At 35.9% G+C, this 27,653-nt stretch overlaps 2 protein-coding genes across 3 annotated transcripts in view; one reads left to right on the top strand and one right to left on the bottom strand.

Annotated features, from left to right (window-relative positions):
- Positions 1–8,903, top strand: part of LOC149069073 (HORMA domain-containing protein 1-like) — a 64,606-nt gene extending 55,703 nt beyond the window's left edge. Inside the window, exons 17-19 of one of the 2 annotated variants that reach the window (XM_089250638.1) lie at positions 8,340–8,390; positions 8,520–8,561; positions 8,693–8,903. In XM_089250638.1, the coding sequence (XP_089106764.1) occupies positions 8,340–8,390; positions 8,520–8,561; positions 8,693–8,761 (162 nt within the window). In that variant the 3' untranslated portion in view covers positions 8,762–8,903. The remainder of the gene's footprint in view (positions 1–8,339; positions 8,391–8,519; positions 8,562–8,692) is intronic. The other variant, XM_089250639.1, reaches the window with a different exon arrangement.
- Positions 8,904–12,051: 3,148 nt separating this feature from the next.
- On the bottom strand, positions 12,052–27,491 carry LOC149069072 (YEATS domain-containing protein 4-like). The gene is made up of 8 exons (XM_089250717.1): positions 27,393–27,491; positions 24,716–24,777; positions 23,280–23,396; positions 19,911–19,977; positions 18,826–18,920; positions 18,230–18,319; positions 15,519–15,606; positions 12,052–13,291 (listed from the first exon to the last, which is right to left on the bottom strand). The coding sequence occupies exons 2-8, from the start codon at positions 24,761–24,763 to the stop codon at positions 13,134–13,136; spliced, it is 663 nt and encodes a 220-aa protein (XP_089106843.1). The 5' UTR covers positions 24,764–24,777; positions 27,393–27,491; the 3' UTR covers positions 12,052–13,133.
- Positions 27,492–27,653: the final 162 nt, after the last annotated feature.

The following is a 27,653-nucleotide window of genomic DNA, read 5'->3' as shown; positions in this document are numbered from 1 at the left end:
TTTTACACACAACATACACCCATGGCCCCCACAAAGGGTGGGCTGACAAGGCTCCAGCCCTGGGGCCCGGGAGGATTTTAATAATTTTTTTGTTTTTTCACGCTATAAATTCATCATAAAGGGGGGCCCCGTGAAAGTCTGGTCAGGGGGCCCGTAAAAGATCCCAGCCTAGGGGCCCTGCTTCAGGATGTGGGGGCCATGCATACACCCCTGCAAAAAAAAAACACATTTACTCCTTTACCCAGAAACACAGGGGTGGGAAGTGACAAAGTCCATTTCGGAGCAGCAAAATTCAGGATTCTGAGCAGTTTTGGAGCAGCAAATTCAGCAGATATTTATTGGAGCAGGGAAATTAACAAGAATATTTTCGTTAACCCTCCTCCCTTTTCAAAATAAAACTGCACTGTCTTTTGTTATCAAAAATCTTTTCATCAGCTTGTTTTTGGTGTTTCAGGCTTTTGACACATCGTTTGAAAGAGAGGCTGTCATAAAATTTTTCACACCAGTCTATTTAAGATGATTTTTGCTTACTGAGGGCACTATTTGCTGTCTTGAACAGCAGCACTTCAAATGAGCAAAAAATTTTCTATAACTTTTTTATACTCGGAAAGAAATTGTTGCAAAAGGGGGGAGAATTTCGGAAGAATCAACACGACCTTTGGCGATTAAGTACTTATTATTTGGCGAGATTGGTGATCTGACACTCGTTATTCGGCAGTTTCTAAATTAACATTCGTAATTTCTGCTGCTTCCAGTGGCGACTTTTTTTTAAACGGCAACTGACTCGCATTTGCACTTTAAAGCTTTTTTTTTTTTTTTTGAAGCCGAGCACAACTTAGGTCTATCGCCATGGGCAATTTACTACCTAGTGAGTTGTGCCGGAAGTGTAAGTATGTGTACCTAACAGTCTGAGTGCGTATTTAGTGTTGTGTATGATTTTTTAGTGCTGCCATCTATATCTCAGAAGTGAAGTGAGTGTAGTGTAATGACTGAATATTTATACTGTTTGTAGGACTGTCGCTCTCTGTGGCGAGACTTTTTAACGGAGAGATCGGCTTGCATTTGCGCCTTGAAGTTGGGAACCACAGAAAACCCACTTCAGCCGACCACCACTGTGGTGACGATGGGGCTCGAACCCGGGTCCCCGCGACACGAGTCCGTCATTATGACCACTCGACCACCACAGCGGCGCACTTTAAAGCTGAAAGACTATTGCAAACTATCTTCAGTTGCACAATCACGGATATTATCGCGGTTTCACGATGGAAAGGCCGATAGTTTAAATAAGGCGTACAGTGGAATATATATAAAACACGCTCTTAGAAAGAATCGTTTCACGGTAAGCAGGAACAAAAAATTTTTGGCGACCTTTAAGAAATTCTGGGCATACGAAGCAAAATTAGCTATTTGGCGCAGAAAAATACGAAACCACTATTGGAGCAGGATGGCGCAAGATGTTAATTTTGGCGCAGTGTTCCTACCCCTGGAAAAAGTATAATTTTGGCCTTCCCCCCGTAATTTTTAACAGAAAAAGAGACTCAGCGGCCTTGCCCGGTAAATTTCCCATGAACCTTGTAAGCACCAACGTGGCGACTTTTTTTCGAGCCAAGGAATCGCCGTTTTGCGGTAGTCAATTCAAGATGGCTGACGAAGGGCACATAAAAAATTACAAAAAAATATATAATTTATAATATGAATTAACCTAATATGCGAAAATCGATAGAAATATATCGGGAAATACGGAAAATTAGGATGAAATGAACACAAAAATTGAATCAACAACATACGGGGTTTATAAATGCGGTTGATACAGAGTTTATGGATGCTGCTGTCAGGGCTACCTATTTTAGCGCGAAAACAAGTCGCCACGTTAGCGCTGACTCCTCCCGTAACTTTCAACGAACAAAAATAGTGAATTCGTCCCCATCCGGGACACCCGATTTACCATGGCCGTAATACAATTGTTTTTTATGGAGGGGAAACGTAATTTTACTGCCCCTTGACTGTGAAATTCGATAATTTTGCAAAGGAATTTTTATTGCCTTTTCTTAAATATACCATTCCATCAAAAACGCCGTCCAAGGCATTGTTTTCTCCCCCCCCCCCCCCGCTTTTGGATCTGATCACGGTATGTAGCAATCCGGGTCGCAAGTACGAACGAAAATTTACTATCGCTCGGGGCCGGTATCCACTCTTTTTAACAGAAAATGAGTAAACTCGGCACCTTTCCTCGTTCAACACCCGTGGAACCAGACCCCCGCCCTCTCCTATTGCGGTCATAACAGACTCGAGACAAACGTTTTAATAACTTCCGAGGTCTAAAAATAAGATTTTTTTACACATCAAGAATGGCGCGCAAGATGTCGATATTTGTTGGGGGGCAGAGCGCACCGACTGAGCTGAAGAAAAACAATGATCAGAAGTTCATTTTGAACTCCTTTTCCGTAAAAGTTGCAAAAACAAAAAACAAGATCATTTTCGTTCATCAAAAATACGGCCGGCAATCAAAAGGGAGAAACAAATCGAATCCCGACATACATCCATGCGGAAAAAACAGACATCTCACCTATAAAGAAAAAACCAGTCTATATATCCGTGCTCCCGTGAGAGTACGCCGCCGCCGATTTGCATACAGCGTCGGAACAACCGGTTCCCGCACGTGCATGGAGAGAAAAAAAAAGGAAAACAATCCAACAATATTAAGTAACAATCAGTATCGTGAAGATGCTCTAAATTAAGTTACGGCCCGGGAATAAAAAAAATTAATATTAGGCCCTTTAAATTAGGAAAAAAATGTGAAGTAGGGGCCAAAGGCGCGCTCGGTGTGTGCCCATCGTTAAATCCGCCTCTAGTTACGGCTCCCATGCACGTTAACTGAGTTTTTATCAGCCTGATGACAAATTTTCATCTGATTTGGAAACCCTTGTGTTAAACTAAATGTTGAATTGCAGGATTCTGTGATCTTTTCATAAATAGTTCTCCTTTCGATCAAATTTGGGGGTACGGTTTCTTGCTCAGATTTAAATCCAGTTAGAAAAATAGTACGAATTTTATTTGTCGATAGATCGCGATTTTCAATCGGATGATTTTTTTTTTATTGTAAGTAAATTCAAAATACATGCGAGCTTCTTTAACCTTGGCCAGCTACAAGAGTATTCTCCAAAGCGTATTAATACGCTTAATACGTATTAATAATACGCGTCTTTAATACGCGCTTTGGTATTCTCCCGCTGCGCGTAAGTTAGCTTCTGCACGGGCTCTCTAATCGTCATTTCAAATAACATTTAAAAAAAGTAACAATAGAACAAACAACAAATGTAACTTGCTCGATGCTCCAAGAAAGGAATTCGGCCCTTAGGACTAAAATTTTTTAAAACAAATAAAATAAAGGATCAATTTTAAAATAAGATGTAAATAAAAGAACGAGTGAGCACGTGGGGAAATAAGAAAGAATGGTAGTATGGGGGGGGGGGGAAATTTTTTGTTGTAAGTACGCCTTTTATGCTAGTTTTTTTTTTCCGACCGGCTTTTCCATAAAATGACGATTCTTTAACCAAGGAGCTTTCTTTTTCCAAGCGCCTTGAAATCAAGTTATGCTGACGTCACACGGTATGCTCCCGGGTAGAACTCCTTAATACACGATAGGTATATGAAGGCGTCTTACTCCCGGGAAGATAAGATGCCTTCGATAGTAGTTCAATGAAGGGAGGGAGAAAATTAGCGATATTGAACAGGTAAAGTTCCTCCTTGAAGAAAAGAAAAACACTGACAGCAGAAAAGCGCGCGAGACCGAGGTTTTTTTGCTAAAAAAGTGGAAAAAGTGACCTGGGCCTGAAAATACGTAATAAAAGTGACCAGTTTCTAAAAAAGTGACTTTTAGTGAAAAAAGTGACCCGTGCCGAGCCCTGTACAGATGAACAGAAGTTTTAGTACTCTGTTGGACCCCCTCTAGCGCGAATGCACAATGCGATACGAGCGGGCATTGAGGCATATAAGTTCCGTATGATGTCCTGAGACATCTCGTTCGACAGTTGCTGTAAATGCGCCTCTAGTTCGACCAACCTCGTAGGGTGTCCAACTTGCCGTCCCAAATGATCCCAGATATGCTCGATTGGTGACAAATCTGGGGATAGAGCAGGCCAGGGAAGGGTGGTAATGTGGCGGAGGCAGCCTTGTGACATCCTTGCTGTGTGTGGCCTAGCACTGTCTTGTTGAAAAATGGCTCAACGGCATGTCTACCTCAGCATTTCCTTTGCAAGCGATTAAATACACTCCAGCAAGCTCTGCTTACCTGTTTTATACTCCAAGGAGAACAAAGTTCAACGCCCTCTAGTGGCATTACGCAATGCGCAATCACGCTGCATTTCTAATCATTTGCATATCTGCCCGACATGTACCTTCAGGCCAACTTTCGTTTCGATCCCACAATTATTTCTTGGTGCGCAAATTTTTATGGCAATGAGTGTATATTGGCATTAATACAGTTCAATTTTAATATGTGGTAACTTCCACTAACTAGCACTATACTTGGCATAATGTACTAGCTATATTTGGCAGTGCCAAGGTCCACAAGTTCATAAGAGATTTCTTTCCAAATAAAGGAATATATTGGCATAATGAGATCAGCATACCACAAGTTGAGAGATTGATATGGAAGCATCCACTGCGTACGTAACAAATGCAACATAGAATTGCGTCCATACCGACAGCATTGTATATCTCATCTGGGGTGAAACTGAAGAAACCAAGTAAAAGCAAATAGCCTTAATAACAATAGACAAGGGTTACAGACAATTCAAAAGAAAGCCAGCCTTCACTGGTTATAAATTCATCAAAGGAACATTTATGAGGTTCATGTGTGGTTTAGTAGCACTTGCAAATACCCATCACTTTTTCACTTCTGATTTGGGAGATAGATGACATCAACACTTCAAACATATGACATGTATGCTTCTGACACCCACATATATATGCATTGGAACTTGATTAATTCAAATTTTGTATAATTTGACCTTTACGAGCTCGAGTTTTCTAATCTAATGTAAAATTTTTTAATTCGTATGTAGTGTTTAATTCAAAGTATGAGGGAAAAAAATCATGATTATAGTAAGAGCATGATTCTATATGAAGTGCTCTTTTGATGAAGGGTCTTTTGATGAAGTTATTGAAAACATATGAAGTTCATCCATAATTGATTGCAGAAATTAAAGCATATTTATTAACAAAAAATCAAATCGGGGATGTCCCAGAAAACCAGGACATGGTCATCCTAGTTTAGGAACCACTGGCTTGAATTTCAGTCATGATTCTCAACAATGTTGTCTTAGAAAATTCTAGAGAAAGATTGTCTTAAAGTGAAGATTTTCTTTCATTTTTCAATTCACACTTAACAAGATTGTTAGCCCGGACACTAGGTTTGCCACCTCTCTGCTCATTGAGAACATTTGAACAGCCTTCCTTAAACTCATGACACAATTACATCACTTTTCCTTCACTCATTGAGTAGACCCACATGTTTCCAGTGAATTTCAGCAGCATTATGTCTGTCCTCTTGCATTTAGAAATCTAATCTCTGATCAAATTTCACAACTGGCAGGCTTTGTTGTTGGTGCACTCATTTTAACACACTGTAGGCAGGGAACAATCAACTGATGGCAATGTGAAGGTTACATTTCCAACAGAGCAGTTAATGATACTACACATGTGCAAAACCAATCAGTATTGTCAATCGATTGTTATATGTGATAGGCTCTTTTAATTTTGAATCACACTTTGTATTTATTGTAAGTTCTATAAACAGGCATTTTTGTAGCAAAATATTATACTCTGTGCGGATCACTCTGTATGTGGTATGTCACAAGCGGTGAAATTTTTTACTGCCTGATCATTTTTATTGCATAACGTAGCCATTTTATTATAACATAACTTTTTTTACAATTTTGAAATTAAAATAGATATAAATTATTTTCAGCAGCGTTGCACAAAGACTTTTTTAAATTTAAGTATCGTGAATAAGGCTTTAGCATTTAAATTTCTGAATTGGCTTGTAGGGTTAATGCTCAGAACCATTTCTGAATAGTTCAGGTGCAATTAGTTATTAGTTCAATTATAAATTTTATATGGCATATCAATTGATTGACATTGATAGATTAATGGCATTGTCGGGTCATTGTTGATTTCTTGAAGATTGCGTTTTTGACACAAAAAATTGGTGTAGGGTTGGTATCAAAATAAGCACTCTTTAAGACTCCACAATCATGTTTTTAAAAATATAAGTGCTGTGGCATATAAAGACTGTCCCAAATTGCTTGCACAACAGATATCTCTGCAAGCATTGGCTTTAGAATTGTACTTTCAAACATGGTTTCTAAGTGCAATATTAAGCTCAGATATTTGAATTCAACATCAGAGAAAAGGTAGGAAAAATAGCATAATGAGCTTGTCCATTAATTTATGCTGTTTTTTCCCAACTTTGCTCTGATTTTGAATTCAAATATATAAGCAAATATTGCACTTAGAAACATGGAGTTTTTAGTTGGCCTCAGAAGAGACAGGGCAACAACTTTCTAATTGGGTTTTTGAGCACATGGGTACTGTTAATAAGTTAATTTCTTTTCTTTTTATGCATACAACCCCTTAAACAAATTTTAAGATTTTAAGTAAGTGCACATCACTTAAAAACTTTGTATTATTGAAAGTATGTCTCTAAAGTCAATTTTTATAGAGATATCTACTGTATAAACAATTCGGCACACCCTGTATGTCAAAGGGGGCCATTCAGGTATTATGTTGGCAGATTTTTAACCATTTCTGAACCCTTTTTTCTATGTCACCAAAACTCTGCCTCCCCCTCCTACCGAATATTGGGTTCAAACGTGTATGCAGAGGGGGGTATAAGGGGCTTGCATGTTCTTCCCTCAAAATGATAAAAAAAAACCCTTTATATGTTGTTATTTTCAATTTATGTTAATTTGAAGGCTAATGACTCAAAATTTCTGAGAAATTTATTGTACCTATCCTGTAAGCCTTTTGTGCCTTCTCCAAAGGTTGATCCTGCATACTCCCCCCGATTGGGATTGCCCTTTGAGAATATGCATAGTGAATCTCTGACCACCACTGTCTGAAATTCTGTAGTGAACTTTGCTATGAATGCACAGCGATAATTTTTCACATGACAATAAACTGAATAGTGAACACAATATATTTTTAGCTAGTGTTTTAAGCTTTGAGCATTCATTAATGGATTGGCTTAGATTGTCACTGCTAGTGTAAGCATTCTTCATCATGGTTTCTCTAAATTTCACAGATATTAATCACTGTCATGTCAAGATGATTGCTTGAAAACAAACATTTAAGTAATTTGGTGTAATTCCTTCCTATTTAGCTATAAATGCAATTCTATGAATTATTGCGGATGTGTCTGGTCTTGCCTATAGCCCAAAGTGGGCCCACGCCACGTGTGGTCAAGATTTTCAGTTGAATAGGAAATAAATATGCAAACTACAGATATTAAGAATATTTAACATTTCCATAAAGGGTAATTGATGATGCAATCATCATTCACAACCCCCCCCCCCCATCAAAAATCAATAAATACGAACTCCCTCCCCCTATGCTGATGTAATACTTTAATGGCCTTATGAAACATAATAGTCGCAAATACAACTCATTGGACTTTTATTAACAGTTTCAAAAATCAACACAATTTGCCCAATGGTTGTGTTCCTAAGCGTAGGCAAAGCACAAAGATTTGTTTGTAAGGGGTATTCAGGTTTGGTATTGGCAGTTAAAATCCATTTAATGGAAGGAATGTTGCATAATCATCATATGATTGGCAGTCATAATCAATAGCTATTGGCTGCTGATATTCTAGCACTGAAGTTATATGTTATTTCAGAGAGTGTTGCATGTGTATAGGGAGTGAAATTATTATAGCAAGTCTATGATGATGAGATTCGTTTGAGGTTCTTTCATCCATATTGTCATATTATTGCCATGAATTGATGCTTTGCCAGAATTTTTACTCTCACAGTGTACCCTTAAAATGTTTAATGTAGAAACAAAAACATTGCCCATGCTTTGGAAATTCTGTGACCTATTTCACAAGCTTCAAGAATCAAGTTTTATGGCACTTAAAATAATCTAAAAAACAGATGTCTATCATTTGTTAACTGCACTAACTTGCCAAAGCAACTAATGAAATTGCATGGGATTGTTTCTACAAAAGATTTTTTGGTGTCTCAGCATAAGCATTACTTTTAAGTGAATAAAAAAAAAATGCTTTATATCTTTTATTAATGTATTATAGAATTGTACTCAAGAATTTTATTCGTTAATAGGCTATTCCAGATGATATTCATTTAAATGAAGTATATGGAAGTGACAAAAATGTGAGTTCATCATTTAGTCAGGAGCTAGATAGATTTGATATTAATCTGCATTTTTAGACATACAGTAGGTGCTTACTAAAAATTACTGAAACATATCTGCCCTCTATTTTATGACTCTAATATTTACAGGACTCTCCAGATGATATCCTTATAATTGAAGAACATGAAAAAGTATGATTATAATTTTTATTAGCCTAAAATTACTGAATATAAATATGTATTACAGAAGTTTTAACTAATTTTAAATTGTACGATTATTTCCAAAATTCTTCCCAATACTTAAAGATTTTTTTTTTTGACAGGAGGATATTATTTTCACAAAAAGAAAGGCAAGTTGGTGTTTGATACCTGCTGAATTTGGATACGAATGAAAATACATTTGACTATATTGATAAGTCAGTTAATTTTCTTTTTTACTTAAAATGGTATATGAATTTTTATTCTATCTCAGGTTATTTATGATGTTTGTATGAACCTTTTTTTTTTACTTTTTAAGGCTTTACTCAGCCCACATCTCCAAATTTAATATATATATATATATATATTGTTTATTAAAAAATTTTTTCACTTCTAGTCTCCCCTACTCATTAGAATTTGATTTAGCATTTCTTTCTTATTTTGAATGTAACTGAGAAATTAACTTATCCTATGAAGTGGAATTCTGAATTTGATGCTATTTTTGGCTGAGGCTTAATTCAAAATGCCTAGCTAGCAATTACTTCTATCATCAGGTTTTTTCAGCTCAGCCTTGATTCCAAGAGTATTTTTTGGATTTGTACAACATAAGTTTAGAAATCCTTTGGGTGTGGAGACATTTGTGAATTTATTTACATATTATGTGACACTGCATGATAGAAACTAACAACTTTTAATTATATGAAGACATACAAGATTCTGTCAGACCAAAAAAAATTTAAGATATTACAATTAATATTTCGTACTACTTGGTAATTGTGATTACTTAATATTTTGAACTGTAAAACAATTTTAATAAAAGTAAGTTTTATAAAATAGAGTGTGTTTATGCATATTGGGAACAATATGTATTGTACAACAGTTTTGACAACTTAAATAAAATATGCAAAACAAATAAATTATTTTCTTATGTGTTTCATTTGATAGCCGTGTCTTTTGTCTGTCATATTACTTGTTCAGTCTCAAGATAGCAAGGCTTTTTATAAGTTTGGAAGTAAATTTTTTTTCCTGCAGTCTTCCTCATTGGCTGCTGTGGTGGTTGAGTGGTCATAATGACAAACTCGCATTGCTTTGACCCAATTTAATGGGTTCGAGCCACAACATTACCACAGTGGTGGTTGACTGAAGTTGGTTTTCTATAGTTCCCAATTTTGAGGTGCAAATGCAAGCTGATCTCCCCATTAAAAAGTCTCGCCACAGAGAGCAACAGCCCTACAAACAGTACAAATATTCAATCATTATGTAACGTAAGTTTGTCGTTACATCCCAGATTCCATTTTTATCTTTCCCAAACAGATGACAACAATGATATGACAACTGTTTCATTTACTTAAGATTTTTATTACAGCGTTAACCTTTAGAATTTACAACAAAAACAATTTAAGACTGCACAAAATGCCTCAATAAATTTTCTTTGGAGTTTTAACATTAATATATCACAGAATCAAAATATTCTCACCCAATAGGTCCATTGATTATATGCTTTAGGATGTCACTATCACAAAAACGAACAGTTCACTTCTTGATAGACCCGTCCGATCTCCGGGTGAACTTTCTGAAAGAAAGCTCCATAGAACAGCATCACGCATCCGAACTACTACTACTAAACCACGCATGTACCTCGTCCATATTTCTCTGTGGAATTTCTAACAAATTGGTACATGTTAGGATGTGTAGGTCCGAGTTGCGAACCTAACACGAAGCTTGTTTCTGTGTAATGCTAGTTATAGAGCTGCATCTACCATTTTTGATATAAGATATGCGAATCGAATAATGACCAGTAAAGTGTCACTTATTTAATGCTTCAAAACTTGTAAACCATGTCTCTTGCAACTTGATTATTGAATGTAGGCATTTCTTTTTAGAAAGATCAAATATATAGCTTTCAAGTCACAACTTCCTTTTGTATACTATTTCACTGTTCGAACAGAACTTTCGGTAGCGCACAGTTCATCACTCCTCGTGTAATAACATGATGTCAGGTTATTTCTTGGTTCACTTCTAGTTGATTTTCAAATTTAAAATCACAGTTTTTCTCAATATGAGCAAACACCCTCTGTATGACATTATTGCTAAATTTTTTTTATAAATCAATTATGAAGTGAATAGAATGATTAGTTTCATTTTCAAAAAGGCCTCTTGTTCACCTAAAGTCATTGTTCTGCTTTTTCAAGGCTTAGTTTGCCCCGCATTGGAGTATGCTGCAAGGTTTTGGAGACCATACCTACTGGGGGACATAGACTTGGTTGGGGGTTGCAGAGAAGAGCTACGCATGCTCTTGTTGGCACACAGGACTTGAGCTATGAAGAAAGACTAGGATGTGTGATGTCACTCTTCGCTACTCATATGAAGATTTTTAACAACTGGCTGAAACAAAGATGAATTTAGGAAAGAGAAAATTCACCTGCCCTTGCGGGATCAAACCCATGTTCTCTTAATTTCCGAGTCAGCGCACTAGACTACAAATTCAACGAATATCTCAATCTTTTCTTAGAGCTCGTGTGCACTGAATGGGACCGTTCATAGACAGTCGGACCTAACTCAGTCAGAGCTCACAATTGCTAACACTGCCAGATGGCAACTTATCCTAGGATGATATCACTCTCCGCTATGATATAGCCATAGTAGAAAATATTTTCATTTACTTATAGAACCGAAGACAGAATTTTCAACAATTTTCTATTAATTGAGCTCACTCAAGCTCAGATAGATTTTTAATAGAACCGTATTGACACTCCTTCCATCAAGACTTGCCAGATATATTCCCTTAGGCTAGTCATCCACTAGAAGCTACCATGAGCAGTAACAAGTCGCATATATGCCAGCTGTTATCACTCATTTTAATTTCCAGTGGGCTTACCCCAATACACAAGTATTCAAACAGTACACTCATAGTTTGAAAAATAGATGGCAGATGGCAAGACTATAACAAGCATTATTACATAGGAATAAAACTTTACGTTAGGATCACAACACGTACGTACCAATTTGTTGGAATTCCACACAGGAATATGAATGAGGTGCATGTATGGTTTAGTAATAGTAGTTTTCAGTACACTATCAGCCTTGGGGAGCTTCCAATTTATGGGCGAAGTTGTTCACTAGCTTTGAAAAAAATTAAATTTGTAGAAATGAAAAATGTCTTCAAGTGATGTTTTAATTAAACATTTCAATTTGGTATGAAAATGTTTACCTTTCAGAAAGGCACAGATCCATGTGTGTGTCCCCACATACTCTTGTGGGGGGGGGGGCAGTACTAGTCTAGGAACCTTCTGCACATTTTAATTAATTTTGCTGACACAAAAGGGTCAAAGCTTTGTGGCCAAAATTCTGCATACACAATGCTTGAACAACATCTTAAAAGTCTAAACTTGGGTTTTCATGTCAAAAACTCAACCCTAGATATACTGGATATAAATAGTAATTTCAGAAATGTACGACCGTTTTGAAATAAAAGAAAATCTATGCATTGAAAATACTTTCATTTTTATAAGTAAAAAACAAAAAAAAATACATATATAATATTTATAACGTATCACTTTTTTGCTACATTTCATGATTTCAATGTTATACAGTTCTGATGGTGAAAAGAAAAAAACAAACATGGCTATCGATAAATAAAAACATAGTACCAACATTAGGCCCATAACTAGGCTGGGGGCCCGAGCTGAATGAAGGGGGAACCCCCCCTCACAAAAAAACTTATACCACTTATTTTGCAACTTTTTCAAGTGCCCCCCCCGAGAAGATATATTAGGGTACTGCTCAATACAACTATATAATGAATGGAACTCAAAAATATTTGTATTTTTAGTTCATTTTTAGTAACATTACAAGTTAAAATCTGAATAAATATATGTTGTGACTATATGATTTATGTCTATACGTCTATGATTCTGATATCAAAAACAAATACATGACAGCAAGTAAAAAAAACCAAAAAAGATAACTGACTTTTCACAGCTGAAATTAATTTGTTTTTAACTGAATGTTTTAGGGACAGTTTTATATTTTTATTCATGAAACATTTATTCAGTAATCCGTCATTACATTGCTCATGTAGGAAGAAATTATCATGCTTTCAGTATACTACACTTTCCAATGTTATCTGTTATCAAGTTCTGTTTGTTAATTTTTCAATAATGATTTTAATAAAAGACATGAAATATCTAGATGCATGATGTAATGTGCTACAACTTAACAAGGACTACTATATAGATATGTTATGGTAATTGTGATAAATCCAGTGATGATTCCTAATCACCAACCATTTTGGCCAGTTTGATGAAATTTTGCGAATTTATTATTTACTAGAGATTATACATTATTCCATCAGTTTTTTTTTTAATAAGCTAGCTAGCCTGGTCTCACAAATTGAGAAAATTCCCCCCCCCCAAAAATGATTTACTTTGATAATATTGCTTCAGATGTTGAAAATGATGTATGAAATGGAAATAAAAGTTTTGCTGCAAAACAGCTGATGAAATACATTTAACTTGAAATAAAAAAAACTAACTTGGTGAGTTTTTGTTTTTTTTTTCAAATGCTTTACCAGACTTGATTATCAAAATTATACACTGCTTTATGGAACTTTGTAACTGCCATTCTTGAATTCATCAATCTTACGCTTGCTGCAGTTATCTCTGACTTGATTGTCTCTTTGGCTGACATGATGCGAGTCAAATCATTTGTCTTCTTATCTTCAACTAAAATGACCAAATGTATTTCCATAACAAATATATATGCATGATGTCATCTTTAATTTTTTTTAAGAAGAACAACTTTAGAGTTATTTACAAAAAATGATATTACACGATATAATAATTTTCAGTTTAAAACTTTGATTCTTTAATTGAGATAGAGCAATAGGGATGCGAGGCAGGTCGCGTTAACCTTTTTAGTTCTGACGGTACTTTTAAGTACCACTAACTTTTAAGCCCCATGATACCCCTTATATACATTGCTGGAGTTGAGATTTTGAAGTATGAAGGCTGTATAACTACTTCATGATTACCAGATCACAGCAAAAGTGTGAGACAACTAGCTTTTTAAACATGACAAAGATTTATGAATGAAAACTCACTTTCGCAGTCATCATTGTAAGCAGTTACAGTTGCAACTTTGCAGAGGCGTAATACAGGTGATGCTCTATATAACGACCGCCTTCGTCCCCTCAAAAATGACGTTATATTGATATTATATCAAAAGGAAAACATATGATAGTCGTTATATGAAAACATTTGGGACTTATTCTAGCGACCATTGTAATGGAATGGTTGCTATAACATGGGGTCGTTATAACAAGTGTCGACTGTACTAAGGAAATAGTTGAGGTGGATGCATATTTTTTTTCCTTATTCATTATTGATACATATTTCAGTTTATGCCACATTTTTATAAAATAATACTTATGTTTTAAATACCATGCATTTTATGTAAACAATGATGATGTAAAACAACTCAAGGCCAATTATAATTCAAATGTGCAGTTTTTTTGTTTTTTTTGAACTAGTAAATGAAGTCTTGATGTAAGGGTATTCTGTGGACTAAAAGGAATTCCTAAAAAAAATCTGTAATAGAGGTTATTGTTGTATCGGGGAGCAGACCATCATCATAGTGTACCACCAAATATATACTGTTCTTGATATATTTTCCAAATCCAAGTTGTTAGTACCTATGTTATAGTATTTATTTTGCGACCAAAAAAAATTATAATTAATAGATTAATTGATAAAATTCAATTTTATGTTCACCCTTGTAAAAGTATTTTTACTGCATTACACTTTTGTATACACTCAGACAAAGTGTCCCCTTACAAATGTATGAAAAAAATTATGATTTTAAGAAAACAGGTATTTTCTGGATTTTATGCAGAGGTGAACTCGGAAAGAAAAGTCACTTTGTCTCCACCAGGGCTGGAACCCAGGACCTCGGGCAAGCATGCTACTAAGGAAGGCAGGGTCGTGTCTCCAGTAGCTAACTAATTAATTAAGTAGCTAACTCTAATTTTTAGAGAAAAATTATTTTTTTATTTCTAGGGCTTGAAACTAAAATTACCTACCAAAAAATTAATATGATAATTTTTTTATAATGTGGTACTTAAAGAGTTAATAAACTATGCGGGGAGGGGGATTGTGAGAGAATTCCCAAAATAAAAACTGTTGATAAAGTTATCTTTTTTTGGAATAAGATGGGCTAATTAATGTGTTTATAACTGGCTTGCAAGTTCCAGATATTGGACACAAATTATACAAGTGTATATTTGGTAAAGCAACAGATAGCGCTCTTAACACAGTGATCCACTAATATAGCAAGACAACTGAATTTTAAAATTAGAATTTTTGATAATGCTTCAGCCATTTTATTTTATCCTACATTATGTCAGGGCCAAAACTAGAGGGGGGGGGGGCAGGGAAAGCAACTGCCCCAGGTGGCAAAATATAATGTTTTAACTCTTACACTGTACGAGATGAAAACCTGTCTTAAACGGAACAAAAAATACTGCGCACAACTGTGCACATTTTATACGGACGAATTGGGGGGGGGCATGGGGGCTGCTTACTTATGTACACAGGATCAAACAATCAAGAACACTTGGAAAGCAAAAGTACGGAGAACTCTGCCTATCAAGCCGAGCTTCTTGCCATCCTTGAAGCAACTAGGGAGGCCACAAGGCAGAAAGTCCTGGTCCACATCAGAACGGATAGCTTCTCAGGAGTATGGCCATTCTGAACTCGATTACAAAGCACCAGATGGCCCGAAAGTTTCCGCAATTGCTCATCAGGCACCCTAAAGTCAAGACCACTTGGGTCACAGGCTCAAAAGTTTACAGTTATTGACCATTTTGAAAATACCGGCAATTTATTTAAATTTAATAAAATGAGAGAAACAACTACAAATAATTGTAACAGATTGAATCAAAACGAGACTTACAATCCATAATGTGAAAATATGGTTCTTCATAAAAAGGTTTGCAAACTGCTAATAACTCTGACATAATTTTCGATGGGTTCTGGAATATCTGAGAAAAAAAGGTAAACATTTAGGAATGGAAATTAATTTCAAATAAGTTAAAAAGGTTTTTTATTTCAGTGTTTTTTTCAACAGTGTTTATTTCTTGCAACAAGTAATATTTGAATCTTGCATAATTTATGCAAAAAATAATCAAAGTAAAAAAATAATTTTTTATAATTACAGAAACAACTATACTTACTTTGCGTGGATTTCTTTATATGATTTTACTAGTGAGAAAAAAATCTTTCCACAGAGGTTTTTTATCAATCATAGTAATGAGATACAATAAAAAAATTAGTGCAGCCTAAATTTTATCATGTGATTTGTTTCCTGCATTTGCTATGTGATATATGTATATTCAGGATTTCAATATGTTGGAATCAAAGGAATTTTATTTTCAAGTATTACGCATCAGGCAGAATATTTTATAAATCTGATAATGAACATGAGTCATTCATTGTCTCTAATGAAGAAGTTAAAACTTAGAGAAGCTCAATTTCTTAACAATTCCAATTGATTTTAGATGTTAATTTCTAAGAGAAAATAAGGATATAGATAAATTTAACATCTAAGAGAAATCAAATTGATTCATAATTTCAACAACACACAATCAAGTCTCCATAAAAAGAAGTCGCCCCAATTCATGAAAAAATGTAGAAAATTTTTTATTGGTTAGCAATGGTTCTCGAACTTTTGTGTCCTGCACAGGGGTGGGAACTCTGCGTCAATTGTGCTGCAATGCATGAAAATTAACAGCTTGTGCCATCCTACTCTATTAGCATATTTTTGTATTTTTCTGTACCAAATAGCCAAAATAGCGAATTTTGCCTCAGTATGACCGGAATTTCGAAAAGGATGCCAAAAAGTTTTGTTCCCTTTGGACCTTTCCGTCCAAAAGCGTGTTTTATTCCTCCACTTTTCAGCACCTCCTCCCCTCTTCTGTAGTCGTGCTATCTCGTTACCTTGAAAAATAGTGGTCTCTGTTGGAAAGTAGTTTGACTACACTGTAAAGTACAGTGTTGGGAGGAAAACTCACGGGCTAACCATGTGTACTTTTCACGCTTAGTATGCACTACAGATATTTTTTACATTTGAACGAAAATTTTCAATCAAAAAATATTTAATTTTTATTTATCCTTTGCAACTTTTCCCAAGACAATTTTTTATTTACTTCTAAAGTGCTACAAGCATGTCGAACCGATAATATATCTGGTCTTTTGTTGAATGAGTTCATGAAATTAGAAAGAAGGTAGTGGATTTTTTTTCCTTTTTCGAATCAATTTTTGAATTTTCCAGGCAAGTTCCTGCGCTCGACTTCGTTCCCAAAATCGGATTGGGATAACTGCCGCCCCTGATTTAAACTATCGGCCCCTCATCAGGCTTTCCATCGCGAAACCCCCTATAATATTCGTGGTCGTGCAACTGGAGATGGTTTGCAATGATCTTTCAGCTTTAAAGTGCAAATAATGTGAGTCAGTTTCCGTTTTCAAAAAAAAAAAGAAAAAAAAAGTCGCCACTGCAAGTAGCAGAAATTACTGTAGTCAATCGTCATTGCGTCAAATCCCAATGTTTCGTGAAAAAAATTTTCATTCCGGGAGTTAAAAGAGCAAGTCCACTGAATTACGAATGCTATTTAGAAACTTTGCCGAAAATGAGTGTCAAATTGCCAATCTCGCAAAATAACGAGTGCTGAATCACCAAACATCGTGTTGATTCTTCCGAAATTCTCTCCCATCTCACAACAAATTCTTTCCAAGTGTAAAATAATTGAAAACTTACAGAAAATTTTTAGCCCATTTAAACTGCTGCTGTTACAGATAGCAAATAGTACCCTCAGTAAGCAAAAAGTGTGTCATCTTAAATAGACTGGTGTGAAAAATTTTAGGACAGCCGCTCTTTCAAACAAGGTGTCAAAAGCCTGAAACACCAAAAACAAGCTGATGAAAAAAATGTTTGATAATAAAAGACAGTGCAGTTGCTCTATTTTGAAAAGGGAAGGGGGGTTAAAGAAAATATTCTTGTAAGTTAATTTCGCTGCTGCAATTTATAAATATCTGCTCCAAATCCTATATTTTACTGCTCCAAAATGGACTTTGTCACCTCCCACCCGTGCCTGCAGCACCCCAGAATAGCCTAACAAAGAACAAATCCAGAGCACTGAACAGGCACACATCACTGTAGCCAGGTTACTGCAGCGTCCTTAACAAAGGTTGGCAATGTTACTAGGAGCCAGACACACTTTTAGAACCACTCAGTTGCAGCAATGATTCTCAATGTAGAGCAATTTTCATCAAAAATTGAGCATTCTGGTAAAATTCTGTTTCATAGGACTTTGTTACATAGACTCTCAACGGCTTTAAAAAATTATTCATTCATCATGAGTTGATTCTTTGATTTAAAAAAAGCTAAAATTCAAAAGATAATGGTCAGAAAATAAAAATACAAAAGGTGGTTTCTGATAAGGTGTATATGGCAAGCAGTTAAACAGAAGGGACGGCAATTGGTATCTTATGAAACAGTTCACTTTTCAAGTCATCAACATACTTAAGATATAGATTCTAGTTATAATATGCATGAGCACTGAAGTATGAGTATGTAACTTATATGATTAATTCATCAGATAAAATTACCAGCTCGTCATAAGATTCAACTGCCAAAACTTTACTGTTCTTAACATTTCCATCGCTTTGAAAGAGCTTCACCATATGGAAAATTGATACCTGGGAACGAGTTAAAATTAACTTCACATCAAAAATTCAAGAAAGAACAAAAAATAAATAGAGGTATTTCTTTTATACTAGGGCTGCAGAAATCTCAGGGGCCAGGTCACCATGGTGACTAAACAATCAGCATTGCCGCCTAAATTTTTTTTTGTGTGGTTACCAAATTTCATACTGAGAGCAGAACAAAATGTTTGAAATTTATAGCAGCATATCTGCCAGCATGAAAGAGGGTTACTATGCTCTGAAAAAGTCAAAAGAAGCATTATTTTGGAAATTTTTTTGCCACCTAGACTTTTTTGCAATTTGTCCAGCCCTGTTTCATACATATGGTAATGCTTTTTCTGGAGATTATTATTTAGCCTTCAAAATTTGATAGTAAGTCTGTATATCAAATTTTAATGCTGAACAAGATAAATGAAGTTAAAAAATGTTTTTTTTTGTCAAACATTTAATTTCTAAAATTGTTCAAAACCTCATTGTGTGTGATCATTAAAACAACTAACTGGTTTTTCCTTCTTATCCTGGAAGAAAATCCTGATTTCAATTTCGAACTGTCCCCATGCAGTCGCTGTAACACAATAAGGTGGTTTTGTCAACACTGAAAAAAAGAAAAAGAATTCACATATCTGAAAAATCTTGTACAAGACAATATATTTTTCTCTAATCACAAGACAGAATCATATGCAATAGACACTACTTATGAAAATCAAGAACAATGTTATTATTTTGGTATTATTATCACTTTTGCAACATATAGAATGGTCCCATATAACATGGGAAAAATTTTGCTTATAAATATTAGAATTTCAGTTTATCAATTTATTTTACATTCAATTTTTTCCCAGCATATTTTGGAGCTAATGCTAAACCAGACTTATTGTTCCCTATAAGTTATGTGTAGAGCTGCTTTTGTAATGGCCTTTCTATAGTGATATCAAATGTGAAATTACGAAAAAAAAGACCCTTCTTTTTTTTGGCAGGGCCGTCTAAAGAGCATCATGGGCCAAGTGATTTTTCTGAGGCCTTACATGACAAATTATCAAAAAATTCAACTACTCATTTTTCTGAGGCCTCCTTCTCTTGAAGCCCTTGGGCCATGCCCGGGTGGGTACATGCGCTAAGACGGCACTGGTTCTGGGTCCTTTTCTTTCAGTTGACCAGATTTACAGTCACATGATTGAAAGACATTAAAAAAGTATCGTAATTCACAATAAACAGTTCTATTCCTCACAATGGTAGAATTAGAAAAAAAAAAAAAAGGCATCTTTAAGCTTGAAGAGGAAAAAAAAATCTAGTTTTAAAGCAGTAGGATACGTAATAATAATAAGTTAGAATGCAGCGGCACAATTAAACCTTTTCCAACCAATCTATCACTATTAGTCTGTGTTAAAAAAATTGAAGCTGTCTGAAATTTTTACATGAAACAGGATGCATGACCATTATATTTGCTCCTTATATCTAGATTCTTTAAGATATACTTATTGATCAGTTATTGTTATCAGAAACCCAGAGTCCTGATGTGGAATTTCCGTGGTAATTCAGAAGAGCTGAACTATATCAAATTCTGAAAGGAAAATGCTCTAAAAACCTCTGATAGGATTTTCATAGCTATCATGTAGCTTGAACTGGACTTTCTTTATGAAAACTGACATATCCTACAAACGAAAAAGATCACACATTCATCAATATATTCCATAACGATACACAAGAATTTTCACAAATTCATATGACCATTACTTCTGAGCTATATGTTTTTTCGTAAAAAAACTGAAGGCGAAAGGGGGAGGATAAGGGCATAAGGAATTTCTCGCGAAGAAAATTTGAGTTACCTTCTTTTTTTTAGCATTTGAATTAACAGAAACTGATTAAAACAGCCCATAAAAGCATGTTCATTCAATATTTTAATTTTTGAAAAATAAAATTTTGGTTTGCTAGGGTACGCCTCCAGACAGAAGTTTGATGTCACGGTCAGTAGAAAAATTTTAGACATGGGTAAATATACAGAGTGTTCATAATTAAAGTTCTCATACTTTGGTACACTGATACTGCTCAGACAACCTATGTAGCACCCATCAGTATACTGGCACTACTCTGCCCTATGTAGTGACTATTCCAGTGGACGTATTCCATTGAAACTTGGTATATAAGCCATGTGGATCATGGGAAAAAAGAAAATGCAATAAAAAACTGCCACTTTTTCACCCAGTGGTTTTTTATTGCATAAATCTCTCCCCATAGTCTCATTAATGGTATATAAGCCTCTCTTGGTATATAAACCATGGGATAAAAGAAAATGCAATAAAAAACTGCCACTTTTTCACCCAGTGGTTTTTATTGCATAAATCTCTCCCCATAATCTCATTAAAATATCCTGAAAATTTTGCTGCATTCGGATGAGTCGTTTTTGAGAAAAACTACTTAGAGTATGGGAACTTTAATTATAAATATCCTGTATCTTGCTTTAATATAAAATAAGAAACTTTAAATTGAATGAAGGCCTCTATGTAACTATCTAAACAAATAGTTTGAAAAACTACAGGATGGAGTGTATCATACAAATTCAAAATTTCAACTATGCCAGAGTTCATGTTTACACATGGGCTTCCAAGCAAAGTGATATTCTAGCTTATTACGTAGTTAGAAATACTTGTTTGCTAGCCAATTCCTACAAATATATATATACACTTACTATAGTACCAAATCTCATTATTATAATACCTCTATGCATTTGAGCATAGACCCCCCCCCCCACATCCTACAGCAGGGCCGCCTAGGATCCTTGGTGGGCTCTTGACCAGACTTTTCACAAGACTCTCTACAGTGAATTTATAGTGTGAAAAAAAAAGAGGACCGTCCTGGATCAAAGATTGTAGCCCTGCCCTTGTGTCTGGTATATCCACATTTCATTAACAGATGCAAATATGAAAAATTTAGATTTTTATGTGAATAGCTTATTGGAATGTCGTGCTCTTCATGTGGTTTATATTATTGATCCCTACTTTCTTTAGGATGTACCCTGATCACACAGATTCACAGTTGATGCATATCTGACATCATCCCCGAAAAAGAAAAGACCAATAATCCAACAGACGTAAACTACACAATCTTTTGCCTTCCAAGAGGTGGCTCTTGTAAAAGTCGAGGATTTTCATGATATTCACATCTGTATGTAGTATACATTAGTATACACTCATGGTATACTAACTACTTAATGCTCAAAGGATATGCAGTGCTTCCTGAAAATAAAATTCTGTACATCATTTTATTTCTCTTAAGTATGCGTTAGGACTTATTTTCAGGTGGTTTTTTTTTTTTTATGAAAATTTTTTCATTTATTCACAGGTTCATTAATTTGCAGGGTAAGCTTGGTAAACTATCTACATTGATTTCACTCCGTTCAATTATCAATGAAGTTATTGATCTACATGTTCAAATGGCCTAATAATTGGAATCATATCAACATAAACATGGGCTTCCAAGGAAAGTGATGTTCTAGCTCATTATGTAGTTAGAAATACCTGTTGCTAGCCAATTCATACAAATACACTTACTATAGTACCAAATCTCATTATTACAATACCTCTATGCATAGACCCCCACATCCTACAGCAGGGCCCCTCTAGGCCTAGGATCCTTGGTGGGCTTTTGACCAGACTTTTCACAGGACCCTCTACAGTGAATTTATAGTGTGAAAAAAAAGAGGACCATCCTGGCCCAAAGGTTGCAGCCCTGCCATTGTGTGTGTTTGGGGGAAGGGAAGTGATAGATTTGAGGTATCTGGATACTCCCCCCCCCTGCTTTAGACAGCCTTGCCTGCTTTATCTTGTTAATTAGATGTACAATATCAAGAATCTAAAGATAGGCAGTCATTCTTCCAGGAATCGTCCCTCAGGACGTGTTTACCTGTCATCTAGAGACAAACTCACTGAGGTATTTACGAACAATTAATAAAATTTATATTGTCATTCATTTTAAGTACAGATACCTATCAAACCATTAACATGATTATATCAATGCAACTGCTTTCAACGAGACAAAAAACAGGTAATAAAATGATAACAACTGGCTATTACAAATGGAGCCAAATAATAAAATCCATGCATAAATGAGTATTACTACTTCATATTTCAATGCATTAATAGTGAAGGAAAATGTGTCCATCTGGCTCACTATTTTAACGAGGACTTATTTTTTGGTGTAGGGTTGTTTTATGAGCATCCTGAAAAATCCACCTACAGCTTGGTCCTATATATTTTGGCCGCTGTGGTGGTCGAGTGGTTATAGTGACGGACTCGCGATGCGAGGATCCGGGTTCGAACCCCACAGTGGTGGTCGGCTGAAGTTGGTTTTCTGTGGTTCCCAACTTCAAGGAGCAAATGCAAGCCGATCTCCCTGTTAAAAAGTCTCACCACAGAGAGCAACAGTCCTACAACGATAAATCATTCAATCATAACACTTCACTCATAGTTAGAAAAACTGGTGGCAGATGGCAGCACTACACATAACAAGCATTACAGAGAAACAAAAAACATCACGTCAGGTTTTGCTACACGTATACGCACATTCCCGCATGTACCGATTCGTTGGGGGTTCCGCGGGGGGGGGGGATGTGGGCGGGGTGCATGTGTGGCGTAGCAGTAGTAGGTAGGGCTCGGGGAACCAGGATGTTCTTAAGTCAGCCACCTCGTTGGGCAATTTGCCTGTTGTGGCGTTGTATTTGTATTTTAGGACTTATTTTCAGGGGGAAACATAGTACATCTCCAAAAACTATTTTTTATGACACTAGAAGGATTTTTGTGACCTTGTGTATGGTCACAACCAATCTTTCAGCACACGTGTCACTACATGTGCACTTGGAAAAACAATTTCAGTGATTTTTTGTATAAGAGGCTTTAATGTGAAGGTTGACTGGTAACTGAATATGCATTCATCATAGTGAAAAAGGTCACACACTCACTTCATTGCGATAGGGTTTCAAATATGCAATCCACTTATGGGTACATCCATCTGCTTGTTTCTCTTCTAAGTAATGAGCTAAGTTGCCATACACAATGGGTTTCATAACAGTTAGGCCCTAAGATTTAAAAGCAATATGAAATTATTTTATGTACAACAAATCATTTTCCTAGTGTAAAGTATAAGTTACCTTTATATAATAAGAAAAGTTAAAAAAAAAATATATATATATATATTCATTTAACTTTGTTCTACTGTCCAATGTATAATATACATATAGAACGCAAGAAGAAAGTTGAATATATAGGGTGAGTTTTACCTAATCTCGGCCAAACGAAAGGGAGTGATAGCCAAGTGAATGTAAAACACAAAACAGCATAGCAACTCTCTCTTATCTCTAACCATTTTTGAGTTATGGTACATAGAAGGGAAAATGAGTCACAAGTCTGGAAAATCGAAATTTGTTAAGTTCTTGCTTTTGAAAATGTTAATAAAATCTCATTTTTATGAGCCCCCCCTACTTGAGGCCCCTGGGGTGTGCTTGAATGGGCTATAATTTTAGAAATGGCACTTCCTACACCCAAACTCAGCACACATTTAGAAAGAGCAGAAAAAATCCTGTAAGGCGACACCATTTCCATCAGTATATCTGATATCTACAAGCACTGAGAGATTGGCAAAGTGTAAAATAAAATTATTGAAAAAATCTATAACTTCAGATTCTGCAAACACCCTTCTAGCTACAGTCAATCAAGTTTACCAGAACCTTGTTCATTCCACCAACTTTCAAAAGAGCCTACAACTACAGTAAATCATGTCAGTGTTCTAGTTCAGGAGAAATTCAGCCTTTGCTTTTATCAATGAAATCCGCATTTTTTGAAGTAGGCATTTCAGTAGATTTTGTAGACAATTTGATTTTGCACTTTGCCAATCTCCCTGTGCTTGTCATTAAATTAAAACATTCTAATGGAAATGGTGCCACCTTATATTATTTCTTCTTATTCTTCGGCTTTTTTCAAATATGTGCTGAGTTCGCAAGTACGTTTTTCACAAATTTGGGTTTTTTTCGCAGACTTTACATCTATCAATAATCTACTCATCATAACTCAAAAATAATTAGAGATAACACAGAGTTGCTATGACTGAGTTTTATGATCCACATGTGGGCTGCTCTATCACCCTTTCGTTTGAAAGATCCGGTGAAATTCACTATATATATATATATATACTATATTTATACAGTATATATATACACTTTTTAAAGTTTTATTATTCTGAATGAATTGCATCATACAATGCAATGATTTTTGGTAATATGAATTCAAGCAAATAATTTATTCATAAGACAATTTGAATTGTATGGAGTTGAGCTAAGATGTATGGAAGATGTTTCTCGGGAGATATAGGGTGTTTACGTTAAAAGCTACACAAATATACCTTCAAACGCATATGTTCACCAGCATCATTTACAGGATCTTCAGTCATCTTGTAACTGCCTCCTGAAAAAACCAAGTCAGAGCACATGTTACTGTATGTAAAAAATCAAACTATAAAAATCCTTTTTGTTCCCCCCCCCTTATTTGGTGAACATTTTACGAGACAACAACAACGTTTGTTCAAAGTAATAGTAGCTCCATGTTTACTGCATAGCAACTTCCATCATATATTGCCATATGATCATTTCCAACCAATGGAGTTAGGTGTGAAATGAAGGCGCTATCTATCTGTGCCCTCCCTGGCACTGTAAGTAACTTGATCCTGATGTTATTGCCCAGATTTGAACCCGTGGACCTTGACACTAACCTTCATAGTGGAAGACGAGTATTTTAACAATGCGTCACTCAGGCTATTAGTAGCTATTGTGTTATACAACAACAAAACAAGCACAATTCAACAACATAAATACGTTATGGCCACACATACACTCAGAACACACACTGCACCATGTGCGGATTCGTTAGAAATTCCATAGAGGAATGTGTACCAGGTGCATGTATGGTTAAGTAGTAGTAGTTACTGTGGGCTTGTGTGGCAAGAAAGCAGTGTGTGTTTAAGCTAAGAAAATAGTTACAGTTACCTGGTGGGAAATGATAGAAATACATGTGCATGAGCAGAATTTTCTCAGTGAAAGAGGGGGGGGGGTTAAGTTTTTTCTTGCAAAATAACATTATAATCTCGGCTTGGGAGAGGGGGTTTGAATCGCAACCCCCCTCTTTGTGTATGCCAATGGGTCTTACAGACCCAACCTATGCATGGGCTCACTGATACTGTATCACATGGATTGATAACTTTTTAGGAAGGCTTTTCGCAAGGGGGGGGGGGGGTGCACTTTAATTCATTGGTTAACTTGGGCACTGCAGCCAAGACACAAGACTACTGCTCTTTCATTTGAAAGAGTCTCTGCAAAGAGCAGGAAAAACTTCAACATGATAGATAGGGCAGAGTTATATAACATAGGAGAATTCAAGCATTTCATTTTTCACTCTCTTCACTTCCAAATACAAATACAATGCCACAACAGGCAAAATGCCCAACGAGGTGGCTGAGAAAAAGATGCCCATAAAAATATGGATGTCATATATTTAAAAAATATAGCAACCCAATTAAAAATGTAATTAACAAAAATTTTAAACAATATATACACATGATAAAATATTAAAGAATGCCCATAAAGAATACTTATGGTTGTCTTATAGAAATATGGAACAAATATGGCTGCACTAGCAAGAATGTTGGTCAATGTTGGGCTTATGCCCAACATTGACCAGTGTCATCTTAACACGTAGGCAAACCCGGGCACGGCCCAGGAGCTTCATGAAAATTAGATCTGGTTAAAATTTTCAAAATTGAGTATGTAAATTGGAAGATAGGCAGGGATTTTTCTAGCCAGGTGGGGCCTCAGAAAAATCTTTATCCAGGATGCTCTTAAGACAGCCCACTGGCAACATAAATATGTTAAGGGCCACCACACATTCCGCCATGTACCAATTTATTAGAAATTCCACAAGGGAATATGTACGTAGTGCATGTGTGGTAAGTAATAAAAGTAGCCGGACCCTTATGTTGGGAGGCAGAGTGGTTATAGTGACGGACTCGCGATGCGAGGATCCGGGTTCGAACCCCACAGTGGTGGTCGGCTGAAGTTGGTTTTCTGTGGTTCCCAACTTCAAGGTGCAAATGCGAGCCGATCTCCCCGTTAAAAAGTCTCGCCACAGACAGCAACAGTCCTACAACGATAAATCATTCAATCATAACACTTCACTCATAGTTAGAAAAACTGGTGGCAGATGGCAGCACTACACATAACAAGCATTACAGAGAAACAAAAAACTTCACGTCAGGTTTTGCTACACGTACACGCACATTCCCGCATGTACCGATTCGTTGGGGGGGGGGGGTTCCGCGGGGTGCACGTGTGGTGTAGTAGTAGTAGGTAGGGCCTCCAAAAAATGGCTTGGGAATCCATGATGTTCTTAAGTCAGCCACCTCGTTGGGCAATTTGCCTGTTGTGGCGTTGTAATCGTATATTTGACGGGCTTTCTCCAAAGTGAATCTATAGTGTGAAAACAAAAAAATTACAAAAATCGTCCTGTCAGTCTGCCCTGTGTTGACAGAAGCACCGAAATGGAGAAAACATTTCGGGGGGGGGGGGATATAGAAAGTTACCAGTTGTCCCGTACATACAGGACTCAGGCCCTTATGCAGGACGGGGAGTGATTTACATTATATGTTCCTTAACTATTTGGGGCTCAGTCTCCCCCTTTCCCGTAAAATTTATTGGGAAGAGGCTCAAAGAACTTCGGAGCTTATGCATGTCGATACGTCCTAAGAATATGGAGGGGAAAAATCATCAAATACTCCTGTAATTATAAGGGAAATTTAATTCACATTACAAATTATAATTACAGTCGAATCCCGTTTTAATAATATCGTTATAACGAAAATCTCATCCTTTTAACCCTTAGCTACGCATTTTTTTATCTTGCCGCCTTTTGAGAAAGAATGAACACTTTTGTATTCGCAGATAAGTTTACATAGGAACAATGAAAAAATCTGGATGCAAATATCTGATAATGCTTTGAAAAGGTAAATGTAATTAATAGCGGCTTCTTACCTCGTTTCCCGAGTTTCGAATTTCACGTAAGCAATTGCGTTTAAAAGGATCAGTAGTTTATTCGGACGGCCTTGACATTAACACAAACTGTGGACAGTCAGTGAATTTTTTTGTTACACTATTATAATATTAATAATATCTGGTAGAATACATTAAAAAAATTATAGTGTAAAAGATTCATTGTTTTTCTTTCATGCATAATAGCGTAATCGAATCAAAGAATAGCGTTTCTATGAGCCCTGTATAAAAAATGAGCAGTAG

The sequence above is a fragment of the Pholcus phalangioides genome, unplaced genomic scaffold, assembly GCF_987345545.1.
Source record: "Pholcus phalangioides strain wild (caught in Gottingen) unplaced genomic scaffold, Ppha-v1.0 ptg000024l_1, whole genome shotgun sequence".
NCBI classification, from domain to species: Eukaryota; Metazoa; Arthropoda; class Arachnida; order Araneae; family Pholcidae; genus Pholcus; species Pholcus phalangioides.
The sequence above is the reverse complement of the archived record's forward strand: the minus strand, read 5'-3'. Positions and strand labels throughout refer to the sequence as shown.